Source organism: Blennius ocellaris (assembly GCF_963422515.1).
Source record: "Blennius ocellaris genome assembly, chromosome: 9".
Classification (NCBI taxonomy): Eukaryota; Metazoa; Chordata; class Actinopteri; order Blenniiformes; family Blenniidae; genus Blennius; species Blennius ocellaris.
This window is the reverse complement of record NC_137658.1, coordinates 5,060,671-5,088,493: the sequence shown is the minus strand read 5'-3', so window position 1 is coordinate 5,088,493 and position 27,823 is coordinate 5,060,671. Positions and strand designations below refer to the sequence as shown.

The window sequence follows — 27,823 nt, the reverse complement described above, 5'->3', positions numbered from 1 at the left end:
GAAAGTAATGTGTTGCAATTCTGAAGGCAAGAGAATATTGGAATAAAAAACATTACAAGCGTCAAATGGAAGGAATTATTTTATTTTGCTCCATCAGATTTTGTAAAACAAAAAGGAAACAATACAAAATAAAGAAAGGCTCATGCTGAGATTGCACTTGCCTGAAGAAAAGGATTGGCATGTAGACAAATGTAATAGTGAATTTGAGAGTGAGAAAGAAAAGCAGCTCAGTGTAGATCTCCCAGCAGTGTCAGCCAGGGGTCTGCAACCTGTGGTTTGTTGACGTTTTTGCCGTGGCTCCCTGAAAATGTCACTAAGTTATAGCTAAATAAAAGTTTTATTTTATTTACACAACAAAGTCATTTTTGAAATGACTTTTATCCCTTGGATAAAAAAACGGGTGTATAATAGGCACAATAACTAAAAAAAGAGTAAATTCTAAAATGACTAGAATTTCTAAAAGAGGAAAAAAGATTGCTTAGAAAGATTAAATTATTAAAATGGCAAAAATGTCCTTCCTGTGGCAATCAGACTTTATATCTCCTCCCTGTAAACAGTGTTTGCTGTGTTTTGGTTGAGTTAATCCTTTCTGTGCTTATATTAATCTTATCAGTGATAAGCCTTGTATAAATAAATATTCTAAATTAATTAATTCGATTTTTATCCTTTCTTATTTGACATTCAGTTTTCTTTCTATGTGTATTCTGTGTAGAGCAAAGCTTAAATGAATTTCCCTCTGGGATTAATAAAATATTTATATTCGAAAATCCCAAAACGGCTGAAAACATAATGAAATATTTACCATCCTATATTGTAATTGAATCATTATAAATGCAAAGTAAGATACAGTTTGTTTGATGTTTCATAACTGGTGTATATATGAAACTTTAGGAGCTGTGTTCACCTTATTTTAAAGATTGAACGTATTTTTCAGCTCTAAATTTTATTGATTGGAAAATTACAAAAATGGTGCATTTTGTCATGAAGGTTGTAGACTCTCAGTCTAAACCTATAGCAGTGTCTCTATAAAATGGTCCAAGGTGACCTGAAGCAGTCCTAAACTTAAGCTTTATCAAATAGAAAAGTATTAAGTCGAACCTTAAAGGTGGGACTGTTTCAGCCTCCCTGACTGAAACTGGGAGCCCGGTAGCTAAAAACTCTCAGAATGAGATATTATGATTAAAAAATGTTTTTACTGGTCCAGTCCACCAAATCAAGCCTTGATATTATTTGACGCCACTGATCCAGAAAGCAATCTCCTCTCCACCAGTGGGTGGCGGTAGTGTACCAAACCACAGTTTGACAGCCGTCAACGCAGAAGAAGCCGCGCGGGTGTTCGGTTGTTGTGCCGCGGGGAGTCAGTCGGAGTGAACCATCTCACTTTCAGCCTGTCTCTGTTGTCCACGTCCGCGCGCCTGTCCGTGTCCTACCGGCTGCGATGTGTTAACGCGCCTCTTGCGCTAGAAAACAAGAGAAACTTCACAGAAATGGCGGAGGGAGCGACGACTCTCAAAGGCTTGCGAGCCCAGATGGGTAAGGGAAACTTTAGTGGCCGTCTTTTTGTGAGTTGACTCCCGTCTGACGGCGTCACTTGGTGATGTTGTGCGGGCTGCTGCCGCCTCGAGCCGGCGGGGCCGAGCGCCCCGCGGCCAGCGGCTAAAGTAGCGTTAGCACGCTGTCCCATTATCTACTGACAATCAACGTGGGGGGAAAAAATGCTGCAACTTTTTCACCCTTTTTTAAAAAAGTTACAGGCAATGAAGTTACACTTTTAGTCACTCTGGTAACTTTTTGCGAAAACTAATTCGCACGCACTAATAAAAGAGGAGCTAGCCTTTAGCTAAAGTTGTTTGGTGCTCGATTGGTTGCTTTCCCCCCCTCTGCTGTCGACACTATTAACTCTGTTTTATCATAATTTGCACTCGTTTCCTATCTAAATGGAACAATGTGCGGCCACGAGACCGGCCAGGTTGACTGCTGAGTGAAGCCGCTTTGTAGCTGGAGGTTCAGGAAGGAGCTGCTGCCATGTCTGTTGAATTAAAGATGACAGAGATCTGATTTGGAGCTCACAGCAGACACCAACAAGCATCTCGTTTACTCTGGGTGGAGTAAACAAGATGTCGCACACCATTAGTGATATCAGAAAGTGTCTTCACCCATATATAGTTGCTTGTATTGATATTCTAGAACCAACATGTTTCATTTCAACGACCTAATATTTTAATATCATGGCAGTATATGTAGGCAAGGTATATGTATTTCTATACTATCACAAGGACACAAGGAAATTCCCTGTGCCTTACAAGGAAATGAAGTAAATACAATACAACAAGGCGATTAAGAATATTAAGTGATTACGTTTATGAAATGCATTAATCATATGCATCGGACATAATGACAGTAAACATAATGCACTGGTAATGGCTATAACTTTGCAGTAGAAAGTACCTTTCCATCTTGTTGATAACACAAACATAATGTAAATATATGCCCAATTTCTGAATGGTTTTGAATAATTTATACCTAGAATTGTAAGTGCTGTCCATGCATGTGCCACAACATTAATATATAAAGAGGTAGAACATTTAAAAGGGAACAATGATAAGATCTTTTTTTAGCCAAAATATTTGTAACTTAAAGGGTGAACTCATTAAAAGTCCAAACTGTTCTGATCTTTTGGTCAAAATCACTAGAATTATTCTGAAACGGTGAACAACACAACCAAATGCTATTACATAAAACAAAAGCTACCTAGCCTTTCTGCCACGTAATCCAGTGCATGGATTTAACTTAATTTTACTTATTCTATCTTTATCTGTTTTGATTCTCTGTGGAGCTATGTCAAAAGAATTTCCCCCAAGGATTAATAAAGTACATTTTGATTTGTAATGTCACCCTTCAGTGCATCTTTTTTTTTGATGAAGCTCGACTTGCATGATGTGATCTTCCCTGCACTGTTCAACACGGGTCGGCAGTTATGCTTATTTGTTGACATATGGCATTACCCCCCTGCACTCTCTCGGGAGGGCAACTATAACAATGTCTGACCTGAATTTGTGATAAAGCTGGAGGGTCAGACTCTGTCAGACACAGAGCCCTGATAGTTGCCTTTCATGAAATGTCTAGATGCTGCGATAACAAGGATTTGGTTCTGTGTTACAAACTGTTTTGTCAAGCTGAAGGGACTTTTTTTTGGAAATGGTACTATACAGGCCAACTGAAGCAGCAAAGTTTCTATCAGTGCTTTTCATCCACGCCTCAGTTGGCCCCTTCTCGACTTAGACATGGATGTTTACTGTGTTTGCATCTGCGGGCATGGATGAATGAATGGTTTGTTATGGCTGGAGCAGCAGTCGGGCTGTTTTTTTAAGTGTTTTAGGGTATGAGGGAGTTCTCGGCATACCCCGTTTGGGTGTAGGCATCTTTTACTCCTGGCAACAACTGGACCATATTTAGTGCTGATCTTCTTCCTGTTTCCCTGAACTTTACAATTCACGAGTTTCAATCTGGAATTTACGTCCACCCAATTTTGTGGCTATATGAAAATATCCACCAAATTCAGAGGAACGTGTCGGAGGCCCTGGCTTCGCGACAATGATGTCCAGGGTCTGCCCAGCTTTCAGTTCGAGCACAATAATACAATAATGTAATGTTAGGAATTTAACACAAGTGCACACTCATTTCCACAAGAATGTAAGGAAGGAGAGAATGAACCCTGCTATTATGAGGGGAGATCACACTGCTGCAAGTCGCACTACCACACTATCTGGATTCTGGCTCAACAAATATGACTGCAGAATTAAAAGCAGGAGGAACATAAAGAGAGAGAGTAAAGTTATTAAATCTCTTTCATCTGTTGACTTATCTTTGCTCCCCATATTTGGATGATAGTGTGTGTACATTTCTGCACATGTACATGTAACATTTGATTAGCAAAATAGGTTGATTTGCATAGTGAGTGAAGTCTTCTGACTGACTTTCTTTCACCCTAAAACGTAATGAATGTTTCTCCCATGTATTTCATACACCACTTTTATCAAGTTTGGCTTTGTGGAGCACTGGAGCCAATCTCGGCGAACTTAATGCAAGGTCAAACTAGGACAGATCTCCAGTTCAACAGAGACGGAACCACACAGAATACTCACATCTTTGTATGCTTATGTATCGCAATTATTTTGTTCTTTCATTTGACGTCATTCCACATTTAGGAGTTAAAGATCTGAATGTATGTATTAGTTGTGACAGGAAGTATGTGATAGTTGAGTTAGAAATATACATTTAATCCAAGAGTCACAGTGTATGGGGAGTCAGGTGTGTTTTCCTGGACCGTCAATTTGCTTATTATTCAAACCGCAGATTGCATCAATGATTAATTGTGCAAAACATGATGGAAGCGATGCAATGATTTTCACAATATCAACCGGATGATTGGATTTACACTCCGAGCAGAGAATTGGAGTACAAATATTGTACATATGTGAGCATAGCTGATAAAAAAAAAAGATGTGTAAGATCAATATTATTTTATGGAAACTAGAAATTATAATGGATGAGAAATGATCCTCATTTCTTTCAAGAAATTGATTGAAACTCAACACGGAGGTAACTCGGCAAACTGGGATGTGTCATCGTTGTCCTGCGAGCACTACAAATAGCCAAGGCTTACCTTTGCATGTGCAAGTCTTGATAATCCCATAGAAGATTTAGTGTTTGTGTTTGTGTGTGTGTGTGTGTGTGTGTGTGCATGCATGTGTGTGCACGTTTTGTGAGTGTGCATCAGCAATGCTCTCAGCTCATGATATTATTCATGAAATTCTTGCAGGTTATAAACTCACAGTATGACATTGAACTCGTTGCATGGTTGGAAATTCTTCTCGCCGTGTTCACCTTTGATGGTGTTTAGTTGGAGGTAAAAGTCCTTGAATAGTCTTGGCAGTCATTGCCAATGGTTGTCCACTTTATATTTAGCAGACCAGACACTTCCTGTGCAACAAGCTGCTTAATCGTACCATGCTGCAGGGCACAATAACGAGTGAACCATGTGACAGAGTACTGACCCACTGATTTACTCCTCTCTTTTTACAAGTTGCCCTCAATGCCAACAATATGTGTCACAGATGTTGTCAAACATATGCCATCTGATCTTTCTTGTCTATTAGAGGAATGCCATTTGCTAGGGCCTAATGTTATGTTGTGAACCCGACTGGTCTGCTTCCTGTTTTGTGTTTGGTCTGGCCTGCACAGCTGGGTCATCACCAGCCCCCCCCCCCCCCCGGTGGTCTTTATTGCAGCCATAATAACCCTGGAGCCCCGAGGCTAAGCTAATCAGTCAATCAGTATATCTGTATATCTGATACACTCAGGATGTTCTTCTGTTTCCTTTGGTTTTTAGCATTCAGTCTAATAATGCGGAGCTGTAACCATAAACACATTGCAGTAACGGTGCTGTTTATATTTATCATCAGACGCACAATCTTTCCAACACGATATAATACAACCTAAAACTCAGTAAAGGTAAAAAGGTTTTCGATTGACCTTTATTTGAAGAGCACCTTTCGTGCAGGTTTGGTGCAATTTGCTTTTCATATGACTGATAGTTTCATAAGAACATGGTGATTCCAGGGAAATTGTTTTCCTGCTGCCTTCTGTAACGCAACAATTCTACCTGACAGAAAACAATGATTTATTAGTCTGATGTATTATTGCAGACTGAGATGATTACCAGGTGTTTTGTCCTACTTGTGTCTTCAAGATGTGGCCAAATTGATTCATTTGGCTGTGTTGATGAACGTTAATGTGTGCAGATCTCCATAGTGATGAAGTGATGAGAAACAGCTCCTCTGATTGGCTCTTTCATTTGTAGGACACCTGGCCCTCTTGAGATCTTTTGAGAAAACGGCATGTCTTCCATTGCTTCAAAAAAGACCTTAAATCTACACATTGTGCGTTTGGTTGGAGAGTTTTATTACATTTTCATGTTGTTTTGAAACCCCGATATTGACTGAAGTCTTGACGGCAATAGCGAGGCGTATTAAACAAAATACTTCAGTGAAGGATGATTTGCATAAGTAGTCTGAATTGTTAAGCCCGACAGCTGCAACCTACTCAACCTGTTTGCTTTCCTTGTCTGGGTGTCCATCCCACCAGAAGCCAGAATATGTAGTTTTCTAACATCAGATAGCACAATGTGTAAGACTTGTGCTGAGCCCATGAATGTCATAGCAGTTGTTCTCACTGAAAATATAGTTGTTTCATGTAATTCGTTCAGTTTAAGAGGCTTTGGATACACACATTTTTCACAATTAATCCAAACTGTAATTTTGCTGAAAGATTTACATTATATATAGATACACCCACCATTGGTTATCTAGAAATGTACACTCTGACAAATGAGAAATTTTGCTTTTGTCTTCATTGATGAGTCATCCCTTTATCGAGTCCTTTTTTTTTTTTATTATTAGGAGTGTGGTTCAGAAGCACTTCATCCGCTGGAGCCACTCTGTGGTTCACTTAGCAACAGAGCCTGTTTTCCTTGTCTATTCCCTGAAGATAATGAGAATGTGTTGTCAGTAGGTTCAAAGTAATGTCGGCACACCAAAATGTATTTCTCTCTATACTGTGTATCGATGATATGATATACATGCACACATGGACCTTAGCATACTTTATACACAACAAACAAGATGTATTTGTTTGGACTCGGGTCACATTTGTACAGTGGACCTGAAAAATGTCAGCAATAGTGATGTGACCTGTGAATTATCTGCTGACTAACCTTTTATAAGCTTCTTTGACTGCAGAGCATTATTGATGCTGCTGTATATGACTAACAATCAGTGCATAGATATTTCCTCCCATCAGCTACTGTATACCCAGCCCCTGGTAATCCCAATATGTCAAGATTATGCTGGCTTTTACTGTATATGTCTTCTTCTCAACTGTCATAAAGTGCATTTTACTTTGGTTCAGACATGTGACCACAATGTACTTGGTAATCTGCCTAGTAAACAATGCTTACCACTGGATCTGTCTGTGACACAACAGCCCATTGCATTTTCTGGTTTTCAGACAAGATAGTAATAGTAGTGTCGCATTGATTTCCATACAGCGAGGACACCATATGTACTTTGGTCGTAGTGTTGAGTATGACTGACTTCCTGTAGAATAACAGTAAAAGGTTTTGGTTTGTTTTGGCAGCGACTGATAGCAATATTAAAGAACACCCAAAATATGAAGCTATAAAAACTGGTTTTCAGCAACGTTTGAAATACTAGCAACTGCTCTACTACAAGGCCCTTAAAAACAAAGCTCCTGTTGGTGTCATGTGTTTAACCAACCGCATTTCAGTTCTACTCGGCTCTCTGGTTTTGACTTGGTAATGGGCCATGCCGGACCAAAACATCTCAGCCCAGCTATGCACCGTCCACTGTGATGTTTGTAATCGTGGTTCAACGCATAATGTTATGTGTGAGTAAATCTGCACAAAAATGTTGTATTGCAAATGTGGTCAAAACATTTTAGACATTAAATTATGTTTTATTCCAGAAGGCTGCAGCCGAGTGGGCAAGAGACTTCCAGAACATTTAGAAGAATTAATCAATAGTGTGACTATCACAGGACTGCCGATCCTTTTGTTCCTGGTCAGCAGTTCTGTAATGCTGAATAGACACTAACAAGAAGGAAAGGAACCGGAGAAAGGACTGGTTTCAAGGCAAATAAAGCTTGATCATTTCCTCAATGTTTCCTTCCTTCCTGACCTTGTCTCTCTTCACCGCAATTTTTCATGCGCCTATGTGTGACTGAAAACAGTGTCTGTAGTCTTTGTAGAATGAAAATAAGATGATTTGCTTGCTATCATAACAGATTAATTGGAGCAGTAGTTTGTGAGTATATGAACTGCATGCACTCCAGGCAGGGCAGTGGAAAATTGTCCTATACGTTTGATTGAATTTTAAAAGCCTGAGCTATAACGCTGTTCTTGCTGGCTGTATACTGGGAGGCTTTCAGTGGTGTGAATGTAGTGTCTCTTGCTGCAGTCAGCGGCCTCCCCGCCTGTCACAAAGAGCAGTGTATGGCTGGCTACAGGGTTGAGCATGAGCGGGCGGTTATGTCTGATGGCTGAATGGCTGGATTGTTAAGTAGCTTCAAATCCGTTGGATCTCTCTCGTGCTGGCATTCCTATGGAGAGTGACCAAAGCACAGGAAAAAAAAGACTTTTAGTTTGCTTATATTATTTGATATTTCTGCTGCGACAAACATGACACAGTCAGTGTTTGACACTGTATGTAAGCCGTGTCTTGTGTTTTCTCTTCCATACAGCTGCCGCTGCACAGGCACAGGCAGAGGAGCGGCGCAGCCTATCAGGGAACAGTCCAGGACCTACAACCAACGCCGCCGCTAAACCTCAGGGGTGTAAGCCAGGTAAACGACACCGCACCTTGACACAGAAAGGGTTCGGTTCTCACAGATATTGCCCTCTCGGCCTACTCATTGTGTTCCATAATCTGAGCTATTAGATGCAATACAATACACTTCCACCAACCGCTCAGTATGGCTTACTGCAGGCTAACCCCAGTCATCATCTTATTACTGTAACAGATGACAAAGCTCATTAATGGCACATGTCACATGCACACATCTGCCTGTCTCCTGCAAAGCCTGTGTGTCACTGCGCTGCACTGTAATGCCCTTCATGTTCTCTGTTCACGCTGCACATGTTTACTTTATGTATGTTTATGCTTACAGTCCTTGACGGAGCTTCACTTAGAATAGACGACCGACTGAGAGTGGCAAAAGAGAGGCGAGAGGAAGCAGACAAACAACAAGGTGAGATGGTGATCCGTAAGTCTATCATATAGCTTTGGCTAATGAAGAGCTACAATAAGATGGTGGAAAATTGTGATTGAGTAATTGTCAGTTTTGTAAAGAAAATTGCCAAAATGTGTCTTGCTTTTGTTATAAATCTTAATGTTTTAGTCATCTCTCTTGAAAGATAATCATGTCAGTTTGATACATTATGAATTCTATTTTCTAAATCATGTTTTTGTGTATTTGTTTTTGTTTTTTGGGGGGGAAAACAACATGCTCGTTCATTATTAATAAAGCCTGTTAGAATGTATTTATTTATTTTTATTTATTTATAGTATTTGTCGGCTTCACTTGAACAAATATTTCCATATATAAAAACAGATAGTTGTAACTTTTTGTACTTTTTCTCTGCACGTCGTTCCTGTCAATTTAGTGTTGCGGGAGTCTCAGATCATGGAGCGGGAGCGCAAGGCCAAGCTTCAGGTGGAACGTCAGCTGGAGGAGCGTCAGAAAAAGGTTGATGAACAGCGAAAGAAGGAGGAGCAGAAGCGGCTGGCCGTGGAGGAGAAGAGAAAGCAGAAACAGGAAGAGGAAAAGGTAGCTGCAACATTGATGGAGGCATGACTGAACGATTGGTGGATTTTTTATGAAAAGTATATCATGTGCGAAGAGCCACAAGTTTACATTTCAGTGTTGAAATGATCATTTTCAATAAAAATGTTTGCGAAGTGATACAGTTAAAGTTTCCTAAATGACTTCTCTCTTGATCTGCCCTTGTCATTTCCTCCAGGAGCACTATGAGGCGGTGATGAGGCGGACTTTGGAACGGAGCCAGCGAGTGGAGCAAAGGCAGAAAAGATGGTCTTGGGGAGGACAGTCCCCAGATTCAGATACACAACGAGGTAAAAGCTGCTTGTCATAACAGGGAGGGAAAAGGTGCTATTTTATGTTTACAGCATAATTCTCTTGCTTCTTTTCAAGAAGGTATGTAGATGAGTTCACAATATGATGATCTTTTATATGGTTGGAGTTAAAATCTTTGATCAATTCTTTTGAAAGCTACAATGCATGCTTTACACCCAGGTCAAGGTTATACAGAGAGAAATACTCGTGTCACTGGTCAGCCAGTGTATTCTGACTTTAGGCAGTGTGTCAAGCAGAGGATGCTGGCTTTCAGCCAGGTTTCACCGCTCCGTGTCGTCTTACCTTGCATGAAGACGAAACCTCCCTCACCTCCTTGTGTTTTAGTGCTCCTCCCTGAGAGCTGTTTGTTCCCACAGGAGATTCTGATGCCAGCGCTTCATCTCCAGTAACTATAGTTATCTCTCCTGCCTCGCCAGAAAAGCCGCCAAGGAATCGACAAGGTTTTTTTTCCATCTGTTGATATTTTGCTCACCGATATAGCAACGCAGCATGGACTGGCACTGGCGCTACAGATAGCTGGTTACCTCCTTTCCCACCGTCGGCACTCCCAGCATCTTCCACCTTCCCAACTACCATTCTAACTGGCAGTGTTTCACTAACCATTGTTGTATGGGAGCCTTTGTTCTGAAGTGCTTTGGGTCATTATCTGGAATCAGGCTTTTTCACCACACAGGGTTGTATAGGGCTGGGCAGCAGAGTCCAATCAATGGATTAAACGTAACCTTTGCACATGTGGATATAGTCCATCAAAAATTCCTTTTACATAGACTACCTTTTTATGCTTTCGAAATGCAAACGTTTTGATTTTAGATTTCACAAATAATAATAAGCCACTATCTTAAACAGCCATGAATTGTCAGTGAGAGCTCACAATCTTTGTTAATATTCACATGCACACTAGCAGCACATGATCTGCAAGAGACCACGAGGACAGTGGAAAACATCCCAGTGTTGGGGAAAAACAAGGAGGCAGAGATGCACGCTAGGAAGAGCCGGCATGCAAAAATCAGGCTATTTTGGATGTTCTGGAACTACACAACCCTGCAGAAAAAGAGACGTGGAATTAGCTTAAGACAAACATTGTCAGAATTTTGCGATGACTTGCTATTGAAACGTAGAAGCCTTTAAGGTATATTTTGCCTCCAGCACTGATATAGGGAAAACCTGAAAAGTATGAAAGTGTACAATTTAAATGAGGAATTTATAGTAGTTTTTAAATGGGTATTGTTCATCTAATTTCCATTTAAAAATATAGCTTTTTGATTGTGATTGAGCTTTTTAGTGGATATTGCCCAGCCCTATTGTCATGCACATGGGTGACTGCATGGAAGTTCACTTGAATGATATTCAGTCAAGAACTCATATTTATCTGGCACAGACGGTGTGATGTTGTTGATGCTCTCCTCTCCGGAGAGGCACATATTCGGCATCTGTTGTTTACTAACCAAAGTGCCTGGCTTTAAAAGTACAGTGACTATATTAAGTGAATTAATATTGGATTATCAATCAATTGTTAATCTTGGGACCACGAGTAAAGAACATAATGAATAAATGGATCATTGTCTATTAGCGAGTTAGGATTTAGCAGAACCTTGTACTCCCTTGTGTGCACCCACTTTCCTTCCTTCAGCGGCTAGCCTCCTGTGTAAATCCCGCCTCCCTTGTCTGTCTCTCCTCCTCCCTCTTAGTGGACAAGCGCTCCACATCCACCATGAACCTGAAACAGCCGTCTGAGGCTAGTATCAGCAAACGCCTTTCCTCCTCCTCTGCCACACTCATCAAATCACCTGACAAACGTAAGTCTCCTTCCCTCCTCTCCCTCCTCGGCTCCTTCAGTCCCCACCCCTCTCTTTCTCCTCTCCTCCCCCCCCTCCCCTCCCCTGCCTGTACTTCAGTGCTGTTTGTCCCAATATAATGTATGAGATTGTTACTTCATAAACCACGTGAGTGTATTTATGTGTATATGTTAGCTTTCCGGATGACTAACACCAGGTGACCTGATGCAAACCTTGAAACAAATATTTAAACATTCAATGGAAGCTGACCTCTGTTATTTCTGAGGGTTTAACACATGTTTACAGGAGCGCTGCAATGCCGTCTCTGGTTCAAGAGGACACACTTAAATGTATTCAGTGTATAACTTTCAATTTTCAAAACTCTATGGGCCTTCAAGCACCAAATGTGTATATACTCCAGCTATCACAGCATAGTATCCCAATTTTTTTCTCCAGGTTTTATGCACTGCAATATCAATTTTCCACTCTGACGACATCACTGTTACCATTATTAATATAATATACAGATATATCCCAATGTCCATGTACCAGAGTGTGATGTAATATTGTCAATAAGTGTTTCATCATTGTCTCTCAGGTGTTAAGCCGAGGAGTTCCTCTTGTAACCGGTTGCCAAGCAATGGCAATGCTGCTCAGGCCAGTAAGGAAGACGGCAAAAAGCAACCGACAGGTGCAAAAGATCCCCTCTCCATCGCATGTGAAGCTTACATAGCAAAGATGGTGTGCAGTATATGATCTGTCACTACATTATACATTCATCTCTGTCCCTGCCGAGGCTTCTCCACAACAAGATGCTGCTGCTTGTTATTTTCCCTGTTAAAGTTAACACTGAAAATAAACTATGATTAAGAGGGAATCGGGTAGCTTGATCAGAGACAATTCAAACTCTTGTCTTGTTCTGCAAACTCATCTTTGGAGCTGGGATGAGTCCATTCAGCGCTAACCTGGTGACTCGCACAAAAGCCAAATGGAATGCACATGACTTCATCCCCCCCCCCCCCCCCCAGTGCCTGCTGGTGATCTATAACTGCACTTTCATATTCTTAGGCAGTTCCGTCAAGAAGAGAAGTTCTTCCCTCACGCGAGTAAGTGTGGGCAGAGGACAGACCCCTGCCAAGCCTGATAAAGAGACATCGGATGATCAAGGTGGCTAGCATGAACAATCGGCATGCATTGCTCAGGCTCAGGCTCTTCGAATAACAAGCATGTGGCTCTTATGTAAAAAAAAAAAAAAAAGGCTTTCTCATTCTGAATCCACTTGTTTCACTGTCCTGCAAAGAAATATTGGGCCTAAAATCTTCATTTCAGTTCAGTGTCGGGAGTTTAAGGATGTTTCCCAGCTGGCCATCTAATCTTGCTGCATTTGCCCTCTTTTTTTTTTATTAATGTACTCCAAAGGGTTTCTCTCTCTGTTTGTTCCATTGGCCCTTCAGCTGCAAAGTTCTTCTTTTCTTTGTAATTTACTGGAACACAGCTCTTTAACCTTTGTGCCGTCTGAACCTTGCAGATCCTACTACTCTGTTCTGTGCCATGTTTCTCACTGACTGCTGATTCTGTATTAATCTTATTTGCTTTGTTTTTATATGTCAACACAGGTTTTGTTCTGTGGCCCGATGGCATTAACACAGTGTATTGTTTTCCTGTCACAAAGTGTTGATTGTTTATTCCCCAAAAGATGACGTCACAGTTGGATTTAAGTCACTCGTGCTTCAGCGTGGTGTGTGTCTGTGCCATCCTGCCACCGCAGCCCCAGAGCACGGGCCACCTCTCTGTTTTGCTATTAACCACAAATGCTTTTGTTTGTCTTTTTAGCGACATCATACAGAAGCAACTGTAACCCTGTTCCCCCCCCATGTCAATGTGTGTGTCTTGTGCAGTTAACCCTTGTAATAATACAACTCATCTCCTGTCATTCACGAAGGAACATTTTATGTCTATGAAATTCAGTCATTTAACCCCAATTAATTTACACAGAATTAACTTCATAACCACAGATCAGAGAAACTGACACTCCTTTCTCGACGCACGGCAGCAAGACGTGCCGTCTTTCACCACAGGCTGGCACTCAGCAGCTAACTAAAGTCTGTCGACAACAGATGTCTTCTCAGTGAGGGGTTTTAAAGGGAATGAGTATATAGGTCCTTTTGAGGAGCGAGCGTTGAGGGACATGTGGCCGAATCAGTGAAAGAGCACTTCAACTCATCCTGTGGTATAATATCTCATTTGTAGTCTAAATGGGGAATTTTCAATTCTTCCATTTATTGGGAGCAAGCAGTATTTTGTTTCTGCTGTGAATATTGCATTTGGTTGGCACTGACGACCAAGTCCACATGAAGAGCTTCCATCAGCCTCTTCATTTGTACCATGAAAAGTTCTAACCGTATTTAATCTTAGCTGTCGGCAGCATTACACAGCAGAAGCTGATGAGCTTGCATCTCGCCATCACTTGACCCTTCATTTTAATCCCCAGTCTGTTTCACTTCTCATCTTCCATCCCAATAGTATTTCTCTGCTGACCTTGAAATTCATTAATGGTTTATTTCCCCGTCAGCACACCTTCCTGCCTCAAGGAACCATTGATTAGACCTAATTGTCTACTTGGACATCTGTTTTACCTGATCTTCAATTCCCAGACAATCGGGTCTTTAATCTGTCTCAGTAGTTTTCCATGGTGCCCTTGACTTAATGTTTTTTGATTGTAACCCTTGTCTTATTGAATATTGTTTAAAGTAAATGACCATTAAAAAGGACCCCATGTAAGATTATGGAGACATAACCTTTGGTTCTGTATGTAAATTCTGTCCTGTTAAATCACATGGTGACCTTTCTTTTGCCTCCATTTCCCATTTTCATCCACTCCTCTTTCCTTCTTGGCCTTTTTGTCCTCCTCTGCTGTTCTCCGGTGATTTTTCGGCCGTGTAGCTCGCAGGCCACCGGTCAGTACTGTGGAAGGAGAGATCCTTAGTCGCCTGCTCACCCCCACCCAGGCCTCACTAGCTAGGAGCAAGAGCGCCGCCGCCCTGTCCGCTGAAGGAACAATTGCTCCAGGTAACCTCCGCTTAGGAGACCCTGATAAGGGAGGAAAGGATGGCTCAACACAGACCCCGTTCCTCCATTTCACAGCGCTGCGATTTTAGCTCTCGACAGTCCGCCCAATTACCCTCGGTGTCTCTATGCTAGATGAGTTAATCCCAGTGCCATGCTGCAGACCGCTTTGCTTGTGGAGCAATCCTTCCAGATGAATGCTGGCGTCTTGGTGGTGGATTTGCAGAAGCCCGTTCTCAGCTCCTCGCATTTTAAAGCCTTCATTGTCGCGATCAGCTGTTTTATGCATGTACTGTAATGATTTGCTGCAAAGTACACTCATGTGAGGGAACACAGTTACTCAGTAAATATTGATGCACACACGGGTTCAGTTCACATGCGCCCTCACAGCTGACACAATTGGCTGTTGTGCGCTGAGCTGAGCTGAGCTGAGCAGGGCAGTCTTGGCCAGGAGCATTTTTCAGTATCTGAGGAGCCTCAGAGTCCATGCTGGGAGATTTACTCTTAAGCTGCTTACCTATTGGTTCTTGTTGCGTCAGAGTGAGACTGTTGTTATCCCGTGTGTTCTGGACGCGAGTGTCGGGGACTCCATAGCCACTCAAAGTCACACAAATCAAATTTTGTGAAACTCTACTCTGAAACAAGAGGATGCTTTTGTCTCTGGTTAGCTTGAGCGCTTTATGTTATATGAACGGCTTCTTTATTGGGTCATCTGTGATGTTATAACCTACAGTACATGTAACCAAATAGGATATATATAGTAAACCTGATGCCTCCAAGCTGGAACTGAATACCTGGCATCGGTTTTAGGCTATGTTGTTTATTGAACAGCCATTACAAATCCATTAGCAGCTATAGATCTCCGGCTCAGTGTAGCCCCAGTAGAAACATGACTCATCCCCATTAGTTGGCGCAGTGATGGCTCATGACTGGTTGAATTTCATCGTGGCTGCTGATGCTCAGCATGCAGTCGGAATGAATTACAGAAGACTTTTGTGGCCAGGCTGTTACAGGGAGAGTTGTCCATGTCTTGGGATTACGATGGTTAATCTCTCAATCTGACACAGCAAGCCAGGGAAGGGCACTATTTCCTCTAAAGGCTAAATTTAAACTCGCTGTTAAAGACAGTGCTTCCGTTGTAGTTACTTTAAATTTCAGAATCAACATTTTAAAGTAGTGGCTCCTGTTTATATTCTCTCCAAATCTGTAAAAGTTAGTCTTCCTGTTTTATCTGGATGTTACAGTATGAAGGACATAATGAGCACAAGAGGTTACAATATGAGCATTCACTGTGTTGAGTGTACTAATAAATCCGTGTGTGCCGTGTTCCTGTTGTCGGTGGTAGTTTTTATGTATGGTGTGCCGTGGTGTTGTGTGCAGAAGCTGTGGTACCTGTGGTGTGTTTTGAGGTTTTTTTGTGTGGTGTTTGTTTGTTTGCTTGTCATATGTGCAGTGATTGCAGCCAAGCTAGAGCTTAAGAAGTCAAGCTATTGCTGCCATAAAGTGCTATGTCTAACAAATGGCTTTTTTTGTGCTCTTGTCCCCTTACATAACCACTCTCCTCTCTTTCAACAATCATCTGCCATCCCTTTCACTCCCCCCCACCCCTCCCCATCTCTCACCCCCTCCTGTTATTCTCTCTTTTGGGTCTTTGCTGCTTTTGCTGCCCAACTTGGTTGCTTCTCACTCCTACCCATTGGTTGTGCTCCCCTGCTCCTGCGATGACCGTGTCCTTTACCAGAGTGTCACCTGTGTCCTCGCTCAGCCTCCGCCAGCCCCCTGCACCCACCGCGTGGTCCAGTGCGCAGCCGCAGCATCGACCGACAAAAGAGCGGCATGACCACATCTGTGTCGGCCGATGGAGCCCTCGACCCTTCACTGGTGAGATTACCTCTTCACACTGCTGTGACTAGTTCCAGTGGCCCACAAAAGGAAACTTTGAGATGGACGTCAATGAAAATAAGTGTGCTTAAGTAACTTGAACTGTTGATCTTAATCTGAAAACAATAATTTATGGTGTAAGTGAATGTTGGATTATTTTACATCCCTATAAGTCATATTGGTCCTGCTATGATCAGCCTGGATGTGATGGCAGATCTGATCGTATCTGTGTCCAAAATGTAAAGAGATGTTGGAGGAGTGAGACCATGGTACTGTTTGCTCATTTGCTCGGGTAAATTATTTTAGTTTAAGAATTCTTGAGAATGTAAAATTTGAGATGGCAAGGCAGTGTTTGTAAAATTAGTTTGCCAGCAGTGGTATTTCTTTATTTAATTTTACTAGGAAATTGCTATATGTTTTGCAAACATGATTGTATTTTGTGGTTGACGCTTTTGAGAGGGTCCTGATTTACATGATGGCGTTGAAGACGTGAAAGTGCATAAAGTAGCTCTGAGAACTACATGGATACTATATACTTTATACGCAAGTATCCAGCTACATTTGCCTGTCAAAGTATCTCCGCAGGATGGTAACCATAGGGAAATGTTGTTCCTGCAGCTGTTCTTTAACCTTTGTAGGTTGAATATGATTAAATCTGGTCCACTGTAGTTTTATCCGCCGGCTGGTTATCAGTAACTCCTCTCTGTTCTCATTCAGCGGCATATAGAGCCGAACTCGCTCTTTCACAACCCGACTGTCCTCCTCTGTGGCTGTGAAAGGCTTTATTGTCATTGCATGAAACAAAGAAATCCATAGTGGGTCGACTCTGCCCAGATCAGGCCATGTAAAGCAGACCCCACCCAGACTCAAACGCCTGATATCAAAACGTTTGGTGTTTTCTTACCGGTCATTGTCTTTTCCCATCCACATGCCTCCACAGGTTTAGAGATGATTGAAAATCACAGCTTCATGTTCATGACTCAGAGGTTTTCTTGCCTGGAGGTTAAAGTCATCTTTAATGATTGCTGAGTCAGGAAGCTTTATTATTCCGTCTCTTTTTTTTTCCTTTTTTTTAAGGTTGAATGTTTTAGGAACTCTTTTTCACCCGTTTTTTTCCCCCTATTGAGTTATGCTGTGGAAAATGCATCATCATCACAATGTAGAAATGGCTGCTTGTGTGTCTTTGCAATGCTCCACTCCATAAAATGTATGACAAAATAATACACTGGTAGAAACGGAATATTTTTTTCTTCCTCTTCGGTGCCAGAACCAAAGCTTGAAAAGTTTTATTCATTGATCTAAAATGATAGGTTTGACCTTTTTTCTTTCTGCCTCAGTAATCTGTTAAAATACTTTGAGTTGTACAGGATAGTCTTGGATGTTTGTGTCCAAGCGTCACACTGTTGACCTTGGTGTGATCGCTGTCCTGTTTACAGAACTAAACATAGCTCATAAGCCTTAGAAATAGATCAATTGAAACCTTTTATCGTCATCATGTGACATTCAAACTCAACAATGCCGATGAAGACATAGAAATGAATGCTATTGCGTTTACTTTGGGTTTGGCAATAGAGTAGTTGTATTGTAGCTTTGGGACAGCAAGCTTATTCATACAAACTCCTGTTTGTGTGCAAAAGAGATGAAGCTAATTCTCTTCAACCCTTCATGGAGCACCCAGTGAAATTATATGTTTCTACCCAGGGAGCTATTGAAGGATACCTGTTCTTAAAATGGGTGGAGCATTAAATGATGTGGTCACATGTGCATGATTAGTTGTCCTCCAAGTATGTTTGAATAAGTACACATTGACTTGATAGTACTCTGCATTAAGATGACATTCAAGTTTATTTAATCTCGCATGCTTACCTTAATTTTACTATTATTTTCCATTATCATGATTTCTTTTTGTAATATTACAAATCTGACAAAATCAACATTATTCTTAATATTTAGTACTTATTTGCTCATGTGTTTTCTGATTTAAAATAGTGGAACTTGCCAAGTTTGTATGCAAGAGAATATCATTTAATTTTTCTATGTTAATGTACTGAATGCTTTTTTTCTCTATTCTCTGAAGTGAAAATGTGCTTGGAGCCTTTTTACTGTTTGTGAAAGCTCCAGAGAGGCGGTGGCTCTTGTTCAGTGATAAGTCAACATAGTCAGCCAACCTTAGCTACATGATTCAGATCACTTTAACATGTCATTCTCATGTTACAGTAAATGCTTATTGTAGCGTTTGCCAATAATTTTAAATGGAAGACTATTCTGTATTGTTTCTCTTGTCTGTGCGGTACTACAGAAAGAGAAACGGTTAACATCACCAGGTGGGCAACGTCCCGCCTCCCCATCCTCTCCGGCAGTACGCAACCGCTCACCATCCCCAGCCCCCAATCCGGCTCCAAAGAGGACGCCTTCGCCCGGAGCAGCCAAGTAAGACGCCTCGCCACTTGCATTAACCACGAGAACGCCGGACCTTCAATTTAAGTCGATCAAAAATAAGCACAACTCACACTTTCATCTGGCAGGTCAAGTTCGAAGATGCGCCCACCCTCACCGGGTGGAACGAAACAACGCCCCCCGTCTCCTCAGTCGACATCAAGCAAGCCCCCGCCCATCCAGAAACCGGCCCTCACTCCAACAGGGCCCCCGATGTTACGGAAGAGAGACTCCAAGTCTAAAGATATGTTTCCTGTGCAAGTTACCAGTCCACAGTCCTCCGATTCCAACAAGACCAAAGACAAAGATGGTGAGCAGAGATCAGAGAGCATATAAACACAAATTAACTTTGTATCGGGTCCGAACAGCCATCGTCAGCTGATGGTACGTACCAATATTTGTACTGGGGCATTTAAACATGCAGCCACTTTCAGCACATCATATTGTCACTGATCCTCTTAACACTTTGCACAGTACCAATCTTGTTTTTAATCTTGGCAGCCATGAATGCGCATCACTCTCATTTCTAGTCAGCGTTTAATGTTGCCAGAAATAGCTGTTTTATAACACTCTAAATTCTGTATACCACCCAACATGAGTCTTTATCATGAGTTTCTATACATTATGGCTCTCTGTCGTTAGTGATGCTTATCATGTCTTTTTGTTTGTTTGTTTTTTTTTTACTTGGGGGTGTTATCAAAATACTTCCCTTGTGATCACGGTTTAGCACGGCTTTAGCAAGCAGTCAGTTTTGGTTTGTTGTTATCAGTTTTTACAGCCAGACAACAAACACACCATTCTGTTTGTTGTCTGTGGCTCGCCTGAATGTTGTAAAGTGACATGGCAGCAGCTTTGGCTGCAATAAATCTCAGTGGCGCAGCAGACCTATTAAGAAGTCCCAGCTGGTCTCACATCCTGTCACATATCTGGAGTTTTGGTGCTTCTGCCACCTGCTGGAGGAGCTCGTGTTCTGCAAGAGTTGGGATTGAATGCACATGACGAGGCTGTTTACTGTGCATAAGAAATTGGTAGTAGCAGAGAAGCCTTCAAATTGTGTTTGAACGTGCAGAATAGGCTTTTAATATGATTGCAATTAGAAATCACAGTATAACCATATTCATATTGATAATATACTGATTGCACTGACTATAGATAAGCTTATTTTATTGATATGTAATTTGTCGTTTGAGTGTAGGGCCTCATGTACTGTACTGTATATGGATTCTCCAGGAGAATAGTGCAGATGAGTTTTCTCCAAGACATGATCATGTGAAAGTTACACAACACTGGATCAGACCACTTTCTTTTCTATTATGCTTTTGTCTTCCTGTGTCACGGCGATCCTCCTCCACTAATCGCGGCCTCTCTTCTCCGACTTTGCTCATGCTCGAGTTTCCCACGAAGGGCCTGACGCCAAGCCCTGGGGTCAGCGCCGCTTTGATAAATGCGTGAGACGGAGCAGAAAGTGCTAAGCTTATCTTCTCTATTTGTCTTTCTGCCTGTCAGACTCGAAGGCCACGGCGGGCACTAACTCAGCTGCCGAGGCTGCCAAGATCCTGGCAGAAAACCGAAGGCTGATGCGAGAGCAGAAGGAGAAAGAGGAGCAGCTGAGGGTACAGAGGGAGGAGGAGGAGAAGTAAGTTCACTGGCACTGAAATGAACATTGTCTCCCAAATGCACATCTTTCCCCTTGTTGGTTGAGTCGGTTAGCAAAAGTTACTGTCGAAGAAGGAAAAGAGACTTGGGTTAAAGTACGTTTCCTCTGAGGACAAATATACACAGTGTGTTATTGGCACATGATGCAGTTTTTAAGCGATTTTAAACATTTTGGGTCTTGTTAGTAATGGACACACACACACACACACACACACCGACGCCAAGTTGGTCAGTGCAGATACATGCGTTTAATTAGTAAGAATCATTATTATCCCCCGCCGTGGCCGATAGGCTCCGAAGGGGGATCTTGAAACAGTCTCCGTACGTCCGTCCGTTCGTTCGAACGTTTCTACCTATATCTCGGCAACCCCTGGGCCCACAGTGACCAAACTTCACATGTGGATACATCTCAGAGGGGGAAGGGATACTGTGGTGACCTTGACCTAATTTGCATATTAAGTAGGTCACAGGGTCACGAAGTGCTTAAAAACACATTTTGGGCTCTGGAGGCCTAGGTTTTTGAGCTAGGGCTCTGAAATTTTATACACACCTACTAGTACTCTGGGTACACCCTCCAGCATACCAAGTGACCTGACCTTGGCCTTGACCTTGAAGATTGGTAGGGTCTGAGGTTTGCTCATCGTGGTTGCAAAATTACGGAGCCCCTCTGGTGACATTGGTGAAAAAAAATGATTGCTTAATAACGCGTGGCCACGCATTATTAAGGCGTGGGAACGAGATAAATAAGTCGTGGCCACGCATTATTAAACTGCCGCCAAGTGAGCCGGCACTCAATTTTAACTGCGCCAAAACGGAATCCTTCATAGGTTTACACCCAATTTCACTTCAGTGCAATACTAAGCATACTCCTTTGTTACTACAAGAAATATGAAAGAATATTACTGTAGGAATTTGGAGAAAAGTACTCTTAAACTTGAATCTGTTGGTTGAAAATAATGATCTCTCGCCTGTTTTCAAAATGCAATAAAAAGGAATCCTTCATAGATTTATGCCTCATTCCACTTTAAGGCAATACTAGACATACTCCTTTGTTACTGCAAGCAATATCGAAGAATATTACTATAGGGATTTGGAGTAAAGTACTCTTAAACTTGGAGCAAATTAACGAAAATAATGATTTCTCACACCTGTTTTCAAATTCCAATTAAAAAAGATTCTTCATAGGTTTATGCCTGATTTCACTTCAGTGCAATACTAGATATAGTCCTTTACCAGTACCAGTAAGATCAAAGAAGATTACTGTAGAAATTTGGAGAAAAGTAATGTCAAACTTGGATCTGTTGGTCAAAAATAATGGTCTTGCCTTCATTAATTTGCTCCAAGTTTAAAAGTACTTTTCTCCAAATTCCTACAGTGATGTTCGTTTATGCTGCTTGTAGTAGTAAAGGAGTATGTCTAGTACTGCCTGAAGTGGAATCAGGCATAAACCTATTCCATTTTATTGCAGTTTGAAATTAGATGAGACCATCATTTTCGATCAACACATCCAAGTTTAAGAGTACTTTTCTCCAAATTTCTACAGTAATATTCTTTCATAGTTCTTGTAGTAACAAAGGAGTATGCCTAGTATTGCGCTGAAGTGAAATTGGGTGTAAACCTATGAAGGATTCCGTTTTATTGCATTTTGAAATCAGACCATCTGTCTTTCTGTCAGCATTGCGGCCGTACGCTGACCTGTGTTTTTCCGTAAAGGCGTTAATAAAAGCGCAGTTAAAATTGAGTGCCGGCTCACTTGACGGCAGTTTAATAACGCGTGGCCATGACTTATTTATCTCGTTCCCACGCCTTAATAACGCGTGGCCACGACTTATTTATCTCGTTCCCACGCCTTAATAACGCGTGGCCAAGCGATTAAGCAATAATTTTATTTTCACCAATGTCACCAGAGGGGCTCCGTAAAAAATCCATGTATTTTCATATAAACATTTCTCCTCATTTCTCAGCAGTTCCTGGGCCCACAGTCACCAAACTTCACACATGGACACTCCACCTGGGGAGAAGGGGCACCATGGTGACCATGACCTAATTTGCATATCAGGTCACAGGGTCACTAAGTGCATAAAAACACCTTTTGGGCTCTGGAGACGTATTTTGACATAGCTTATGAAGAAGACCTTTCAGATTCTACATAATTATCTACTAGGACCCATGGAACACCCTCTAGTGTACCAAGTGTGCTGCCTTAGAGCTGGCTTTGTGAGAAAATATAAAGCCCTCCGGCGGGGGATTAGCCGAGCAACGGCCTTCTTGTTCAACTTGTATCACAGTTTTGACGTCAAACCTCGAATGAATTCTCAATATAGAATACTATTAATTTACTCCATGTATAACTTTTATTTTGGAAGAATTTGCACTTTTGAGACAAACATGAAGCCGTGACGGTCAAGCATCATTGTTGTCACTTGATTACTCTTAAATCAACTGCTGCTTTAGTATTGCTCACTGATATGAAGGCTACTTTAATCCTTCTGTAAATCTGAATCTTCCATAACAGTTCATACAAGCAACAAGCCAGATTTATGAATAAAACTAAGTCTATAAATGCAAAGCAAAGCACAGATGTCTGTTTTGTGATGCATTGCATATTTTAGGAGCAAACTATCGACAACGCTTGTATTTGTTGTGAAATTGTAGTAAATATTTGGCGCTCGTTTGAGCTGTTTTTTTTAAATGGGTTTTTTCGGTTTATTTGCCATCAGTACACTTAAGATTACACTGCTCAATTTGTCTTACTTGTGCAATCATGATATTTAATTCTACTATAAAATAGGAATGTTGACGTGATCGCTAAAACACAGCAGATTTTTTTTATATAACTTATTACGCCTTGTGTTTTCTTAGTTTCTTAGACTGATTTCTCTTTTTTTCAGGCTGAGGAAGGAAGAAGAGCAGCGTTTAGCCGAGGAGGCTCGACTGAAACGTGTGGAGGAGGAGAAGAAGCTTGCGGAGGAAAGGAAAGTCAAAGAGGAGGAAGACACTCGTTTAGCGGAGGAGGAGAAGGTGAGACTCGCAGAAGTGGAAGCGCAGAAACAAGCCGAACTGCAGAAGGAACGAGAAGAGGCCGAGGCCAAGGCCCTGGAGGAGGCGGAGAGGGTCCGTCAGGAGAGAGAGCGCATCATGCAGCAGAACCAGGAGGAACGGATGCAGAGAAAGAAGGTATGGCGGTTGGCTGGATCCTTGTCTTTTTTCCCCATTTCTCTCACTGTCTTACTTTTTAAGATTAAATAATAAAAATTTAAAAAAAATGATAAACCTGCAAAAACCCTCACTTTCTCTCTTTTTCTACCATTCTTGAGCTCTCTGGTGTCTGAGACTGACCAAATGTGATCTTTCTTTGTGTTCAGAATTAGCTTTGAAAATATATATTTTGTCTCTCCAGAGAATTGAAGAGATAATGAAGAGAACCAGAAAAGGGGATCAAGGCGACTTAAAGGTGATCATTCAAAAATGTGTATGAAACTTTGGTTTTCGTTTGTTGCCTTCATAGTTGGTCTTTCTCTGTGCGCAGAGAGACGATGACAAGCAGGACATTGAGGACGATGGAGACGACCAGATGAACTGTGACGGCGCAGGTCAGTGAGCGCCGGCTTTCGCCGTTTCCATACGCTTTGTGTGCGGATGTGTGATGTGCTTGCTTGATTCTCTCTGTGACCCGTTTCACTGGCTTGTACTTCGACAGACGCCATGGACAATTCTGATGAAGCGGACATGGTGGCGGACAGAGACGAATGCGATCTGTCCTCTGTTGAGCCGGTGGCAGAGGACGGGCCTCTGGGCGGCATGAATGGCAAATCAGAGACGGACGACAAGGAGAATAACAACGGCACCAGTCCAGATGAGAGTGAGGCAGGAAGGTACGAGTATAGAAACCTACGCAGGACCTGCTTATCACTGCTGACGGCAGCGGCGCTGGGAATATAAACCAGGAGAGAGACTGTCGCCCTCAGATAACCCACGTCTGTTGGCTTGTTTTTAAAATTCCACCGGCAAGCCTCACAACACAAACCGAAGATAAACATTAAGTTTGTCATTTTCTCAAAGGCAAATTTGTGTAGAAAACAATGCATCAAGGAACAGAAGTGAATCTTCAATGAATGAAATTATATATTTGCGGCATGTTTTCCCGCTTTCTTCGTTGGTCTGAGTGATTTTCAGCTTGGAGTTGTGTAATAGAATTGAACAAACTGTTACTTTTGACCTTTTATATGCTGATTGTTCCTTGAAATATAATTCAAATCCGCCTTCAGAAGTCCCCCCCCCCATCTTTATGCAATCACTTCTCCTGCTCTCCCTGCAGCTGAGTTGTTTTATTTTCCGATTCCAAAATTGCTGTCATAACATTCTCTCCCCCGTCTCTAGTCCAACTCCGAAAGAGCGTCTTGTGGAGGGATCGGAGTTCGTGAACGAGCACGATTCCTCCAAGGTGGGTTTGGTCTCGAGCCTCAACGGCAAGTCCAACCAGTGGAGCTTCGAAGAGCTCATCGACGTCAACGCCCACTCCAAGGCTCGGCCCCTCATCGAGGCCGAGGACTGTAATCAAGTCTTGATCAACTGTGACGGAAACTCCGACGGGACCAAAGTAGCCTTCGAGGACAAGGAATCCGCCATCGGCACGCTGCATCCCTCTAATCAACCTTTAGAAGCCATGTCAGGTGAGGCTGGGGCTGCACGTGCTCAGAGCAAAACCGTCTTACAGCGTGCCAGCTGGGAACATTGCACCACCACCATAACCAACTGAATGTTTCTTCCGTTTCCCGCTGTAGAGATGTGACCCTGCGGCCGTCGCTGAGAAGCCTTCTACTGTTGCACTCCTGAAGTTCCTGTCCAGCTGAGCTCCTTAAATCTTCTATCAGTTCCAGACGGCTTCCTCCTCTTCCTCCTCCTCCTTCTCACAAGGTGAAGTGGAAAGACCACCCTGAGTGCGCACGACACAAAGAGGAAACGACTATATTGAAAAGCTATATATATTTAAAAAAAACAAAAAAAAAATGTTGTACTTCAGGGAAATTCTACGTATTCCTTCAGTGCGTTTGCTCGCTCCTGGTCTCTTTCCTCTTCTGCCGAGTTCCTTCTTCCAATTTTGTGTCGAGTTTTGATGATGTTTTTTAAGAGTTTTGTCGTTGTCAGGGGTGCATTGTTGTAATTTATTAATTTTGGCTTCTTTGTTATTGTAATTATTATCCTAAGTTTAGTATTTTGTTTTCCTTCTCCTGTGTTGAGGACGTTCCAGGACAGGTGCACATTAGAATGTGTGAATTATAACTCTTGTGAAGTATCGGAGGAAACATTCTGCTTTGTCAGGGTGTTTTATTTGTTTTGTTTTGTTTTTCCAGTGGGTGAAGCATCGTTTGCATAATTCACGTGAAAATTACTTGACTAGCTGCTTTTCGCAGCATGACATGGCCTTACCATTTTCCTCTCTCCCCGCTTCTAAACGTCAAGTGCAAATATTCTAAATTGGTTGCGCTGCGGCTCACAAACGCACAGTTGAACTTCCGGTCGTGCGCTTTACTCTGGGAGTTTCTCCGCTCCTCTCACCGACTTCACCTCGTCGTGTGTTTCCTCCCTTGGCCACAAGAGGGCTCAGAAACACTTGGGGAGGTTGAATCAGTTGTGAATTCACTCTTCCGTTGGTGATTCTGGGCTCCTGGTCAATTTTAGGTCTTTTTTTCGTTTTACATATGTATATAGGACTTGTGTTTACTAACATTATGATTTACACGAGTCTTTGAGTTGAGTTTCATTCCCATAAACAGTGGTGACTTCACCGTGTGCGTCTGCACCGCTCAGCTGTTCAACTAACACACAAAGTTAAACTCTTAATACTCGACGAGCTTGTTACTGAACTTGAATGTTAGACTGTTTTGTTTTTGGCGTGAGCTCTGCGGAAATATCCAACCATTCGTTTGCTGGTGTGACTTCCTCTTTTAATTCCACTTCACACCAGCTGCTACTTCTGACAACAAACAAAAAAAAAAAAGCATTTCAACTATTTTTTATGGTATGGAATTGGGCTGTTTGTGTTTATATCTGAAAATACATTTCTACATAAATATATTTAAGCGTTACTATATATTATATGATCAGTATTAGGCAAAGAAGCCATGTCTAGGGTGAAGTGGCTCAGGCTCCGTTGGTTCGGATTCAGTTAACTACAATGTTTAATTGAAGGGGCTGAGTAGAGATTCGCTTATGTGTTCATACGAGTTATGTTTGTGGATTTCAGGCCCATCAAAATAGAAAAAGCCCCAAATCGCACGCCGACACGCGGACAGCCGAAAGTGGCGTCCCGGTCGGCGTCGACGTGCCTGACGCACATCGTGAGTCGTGGCGGTGCCTCTGTGTTGTCACCGTCATCAGAGACACTTTTGTCTTTGATGGGTGGCGCATCAGCTCAGGTTTCCATTGTTCATGTAGCACCAGGAAGGAGAACGCACTCACCAAACGAAAAGTGTGTGAAATCCAGAAAATTCCTTTTGCTTGAATCTTCAAAGCACAAGGTTTTGGGGACCTTGCTTTTTTTTTGTTTTGTTTTGTTTTGCCTTGTTCTCTGGCTGGCTACTAAACTAAAAATCTCTGTACATAAAGACTATGGGCTTTTTAGATCCTCGCTTTGATTAATAAGCCCGAAGAATGTAACCGACTCCGCCAACCGTCCTGCATTATTCACCGTGTCCCACCGAGCTGCTGGCTTTTTTAGTGTTCGTACATTATTCATGTAGGAAACCTGACACTCTTTTGCACGGTCACAAACTAATTGCGACGTTTGAGGAACGGTTGCTGAGGAGAAGCTTTACTGTACCGACTGGTGGCAGAGTTCAGTGTGATATTTACATCCTTTGTCGTTCAGATCCTGTAGGAGTTTCATTCCAAACTCAGAACGTTCCCCCAAAAGCTTTTGACTCCTCGTTCCACTTGGAAGTAGCGTGTGTTTTCGGGGGGGGGGGGGATGTTGTTGTAGTTGCTGCTTGAACTGATAATGCGTGTATCCCAGGTCCTGCTGTCGTCTATAACAATAGACTAGAACGGTGCCTTAGATTGAGAATTTAGTACGTTTGTTGCATCAGTCGGCTAAGAACGCTCGTACTTACCTCGGCCTCGACAATCAGCCCGCTCAACTGGGCAACTCTGTGAATATGAATATTTCTCTGGAAGATTTACTAACCACGCCCTGTTCGCAAATAAAAAACAAAAAAAATTTGTACTGTAAATATATCTAAAGTGTTCTGCGATGATATGGACTGTTCAAAACAATA

At 42.1% G+C, this 27,823-nt stretch overlaps 1 protein-coding gene across 6 annotated transcripts; it reads left to right on the top strand.

Annotated features, from left to right (window-relative positions):
• The first annotated feature begins 1,400 nt into the window (after window positions 1-1,400).
• map7d3 (MAP7 domain containing 3) lies at window positions 1,401-27,803 on the top strand. Of its 6 annotated transcripts, none has more exons than XM_080502074.1 (20): window positions 1,401-1,533; window positions 8,320-8,421; window positions 8,746-8,826; window positions 9,242-9,405; window positions 9,599-9,710; window positions 10,089-10,172; window positions 11,421-11,528; window positions 12,106-12,198; window positions 12,576-12,674; window positions 14,451-14,576; window positions 16,339-16,454; window positions 18,754-18,884; window positions 18,980-19,200; window positions 20,397-20,526; window positions 23,438-23,723; window positions 23,947-24,000; window positions 24,076-24,139; window positions 24,247-24,421; window positions 24,927-25,219; window positions 25,331-27,803. In XM_080502074.1, exons 1-20 carry the CDS (start codon window positions 1,488-1,490, stop codon window positions 25,336-25,338), a joined length of 2,493 nt encoding a protein of 830 aa, XP_080358200.1. In that variant the 5' UTR covers window positions 1,401-1,487; the 3' UTR covers window positions 25,339-27,803. The 6 variants fall into 6 exon arrangements, with proteins under 6 accessions (XP_080358200.1, XP_080358199.1, XP_080358201.1 ...); XM_080502073.1 differs by having other exon boundaries at window positions 16,315-16,454; XM_080502075.1 differs by lacking the exon at window positions 10,089-10,172 and having other exon boundaries at window positions 16,315-16,454.
• The last annotated feature ends 20 nt before the right edge of the window (window positions 27,804-27,823 follow it).

What these genes read in the sequence shown, in the direction of transcription:
- map7d3 (XM_080502073.1), top strand. Translation starts at nt 1,488, where the DNA reads ATGGCGGAGGGAGCGACGACTCTCAAAGGCTTGCGAGCCCAGATGG. An exon ending in AGATTCAGATACACAACGAG is followed by an intron (nt 9,711 to 10,088) that starts GTAAAAGCTGCT and finishes TTGTTCCCACAG; the next exon opens with GAGATTCTGATGCCAGCGCT. An exon ending in GAGCCCTCGACCCTTCACTG is followed by an intron (nt 16,455 to 18,753) that starts GTGAGATTACCT and finishes GCGGTACTACAG; the next exon opens with AAAGAGAAACGGTTAACATC.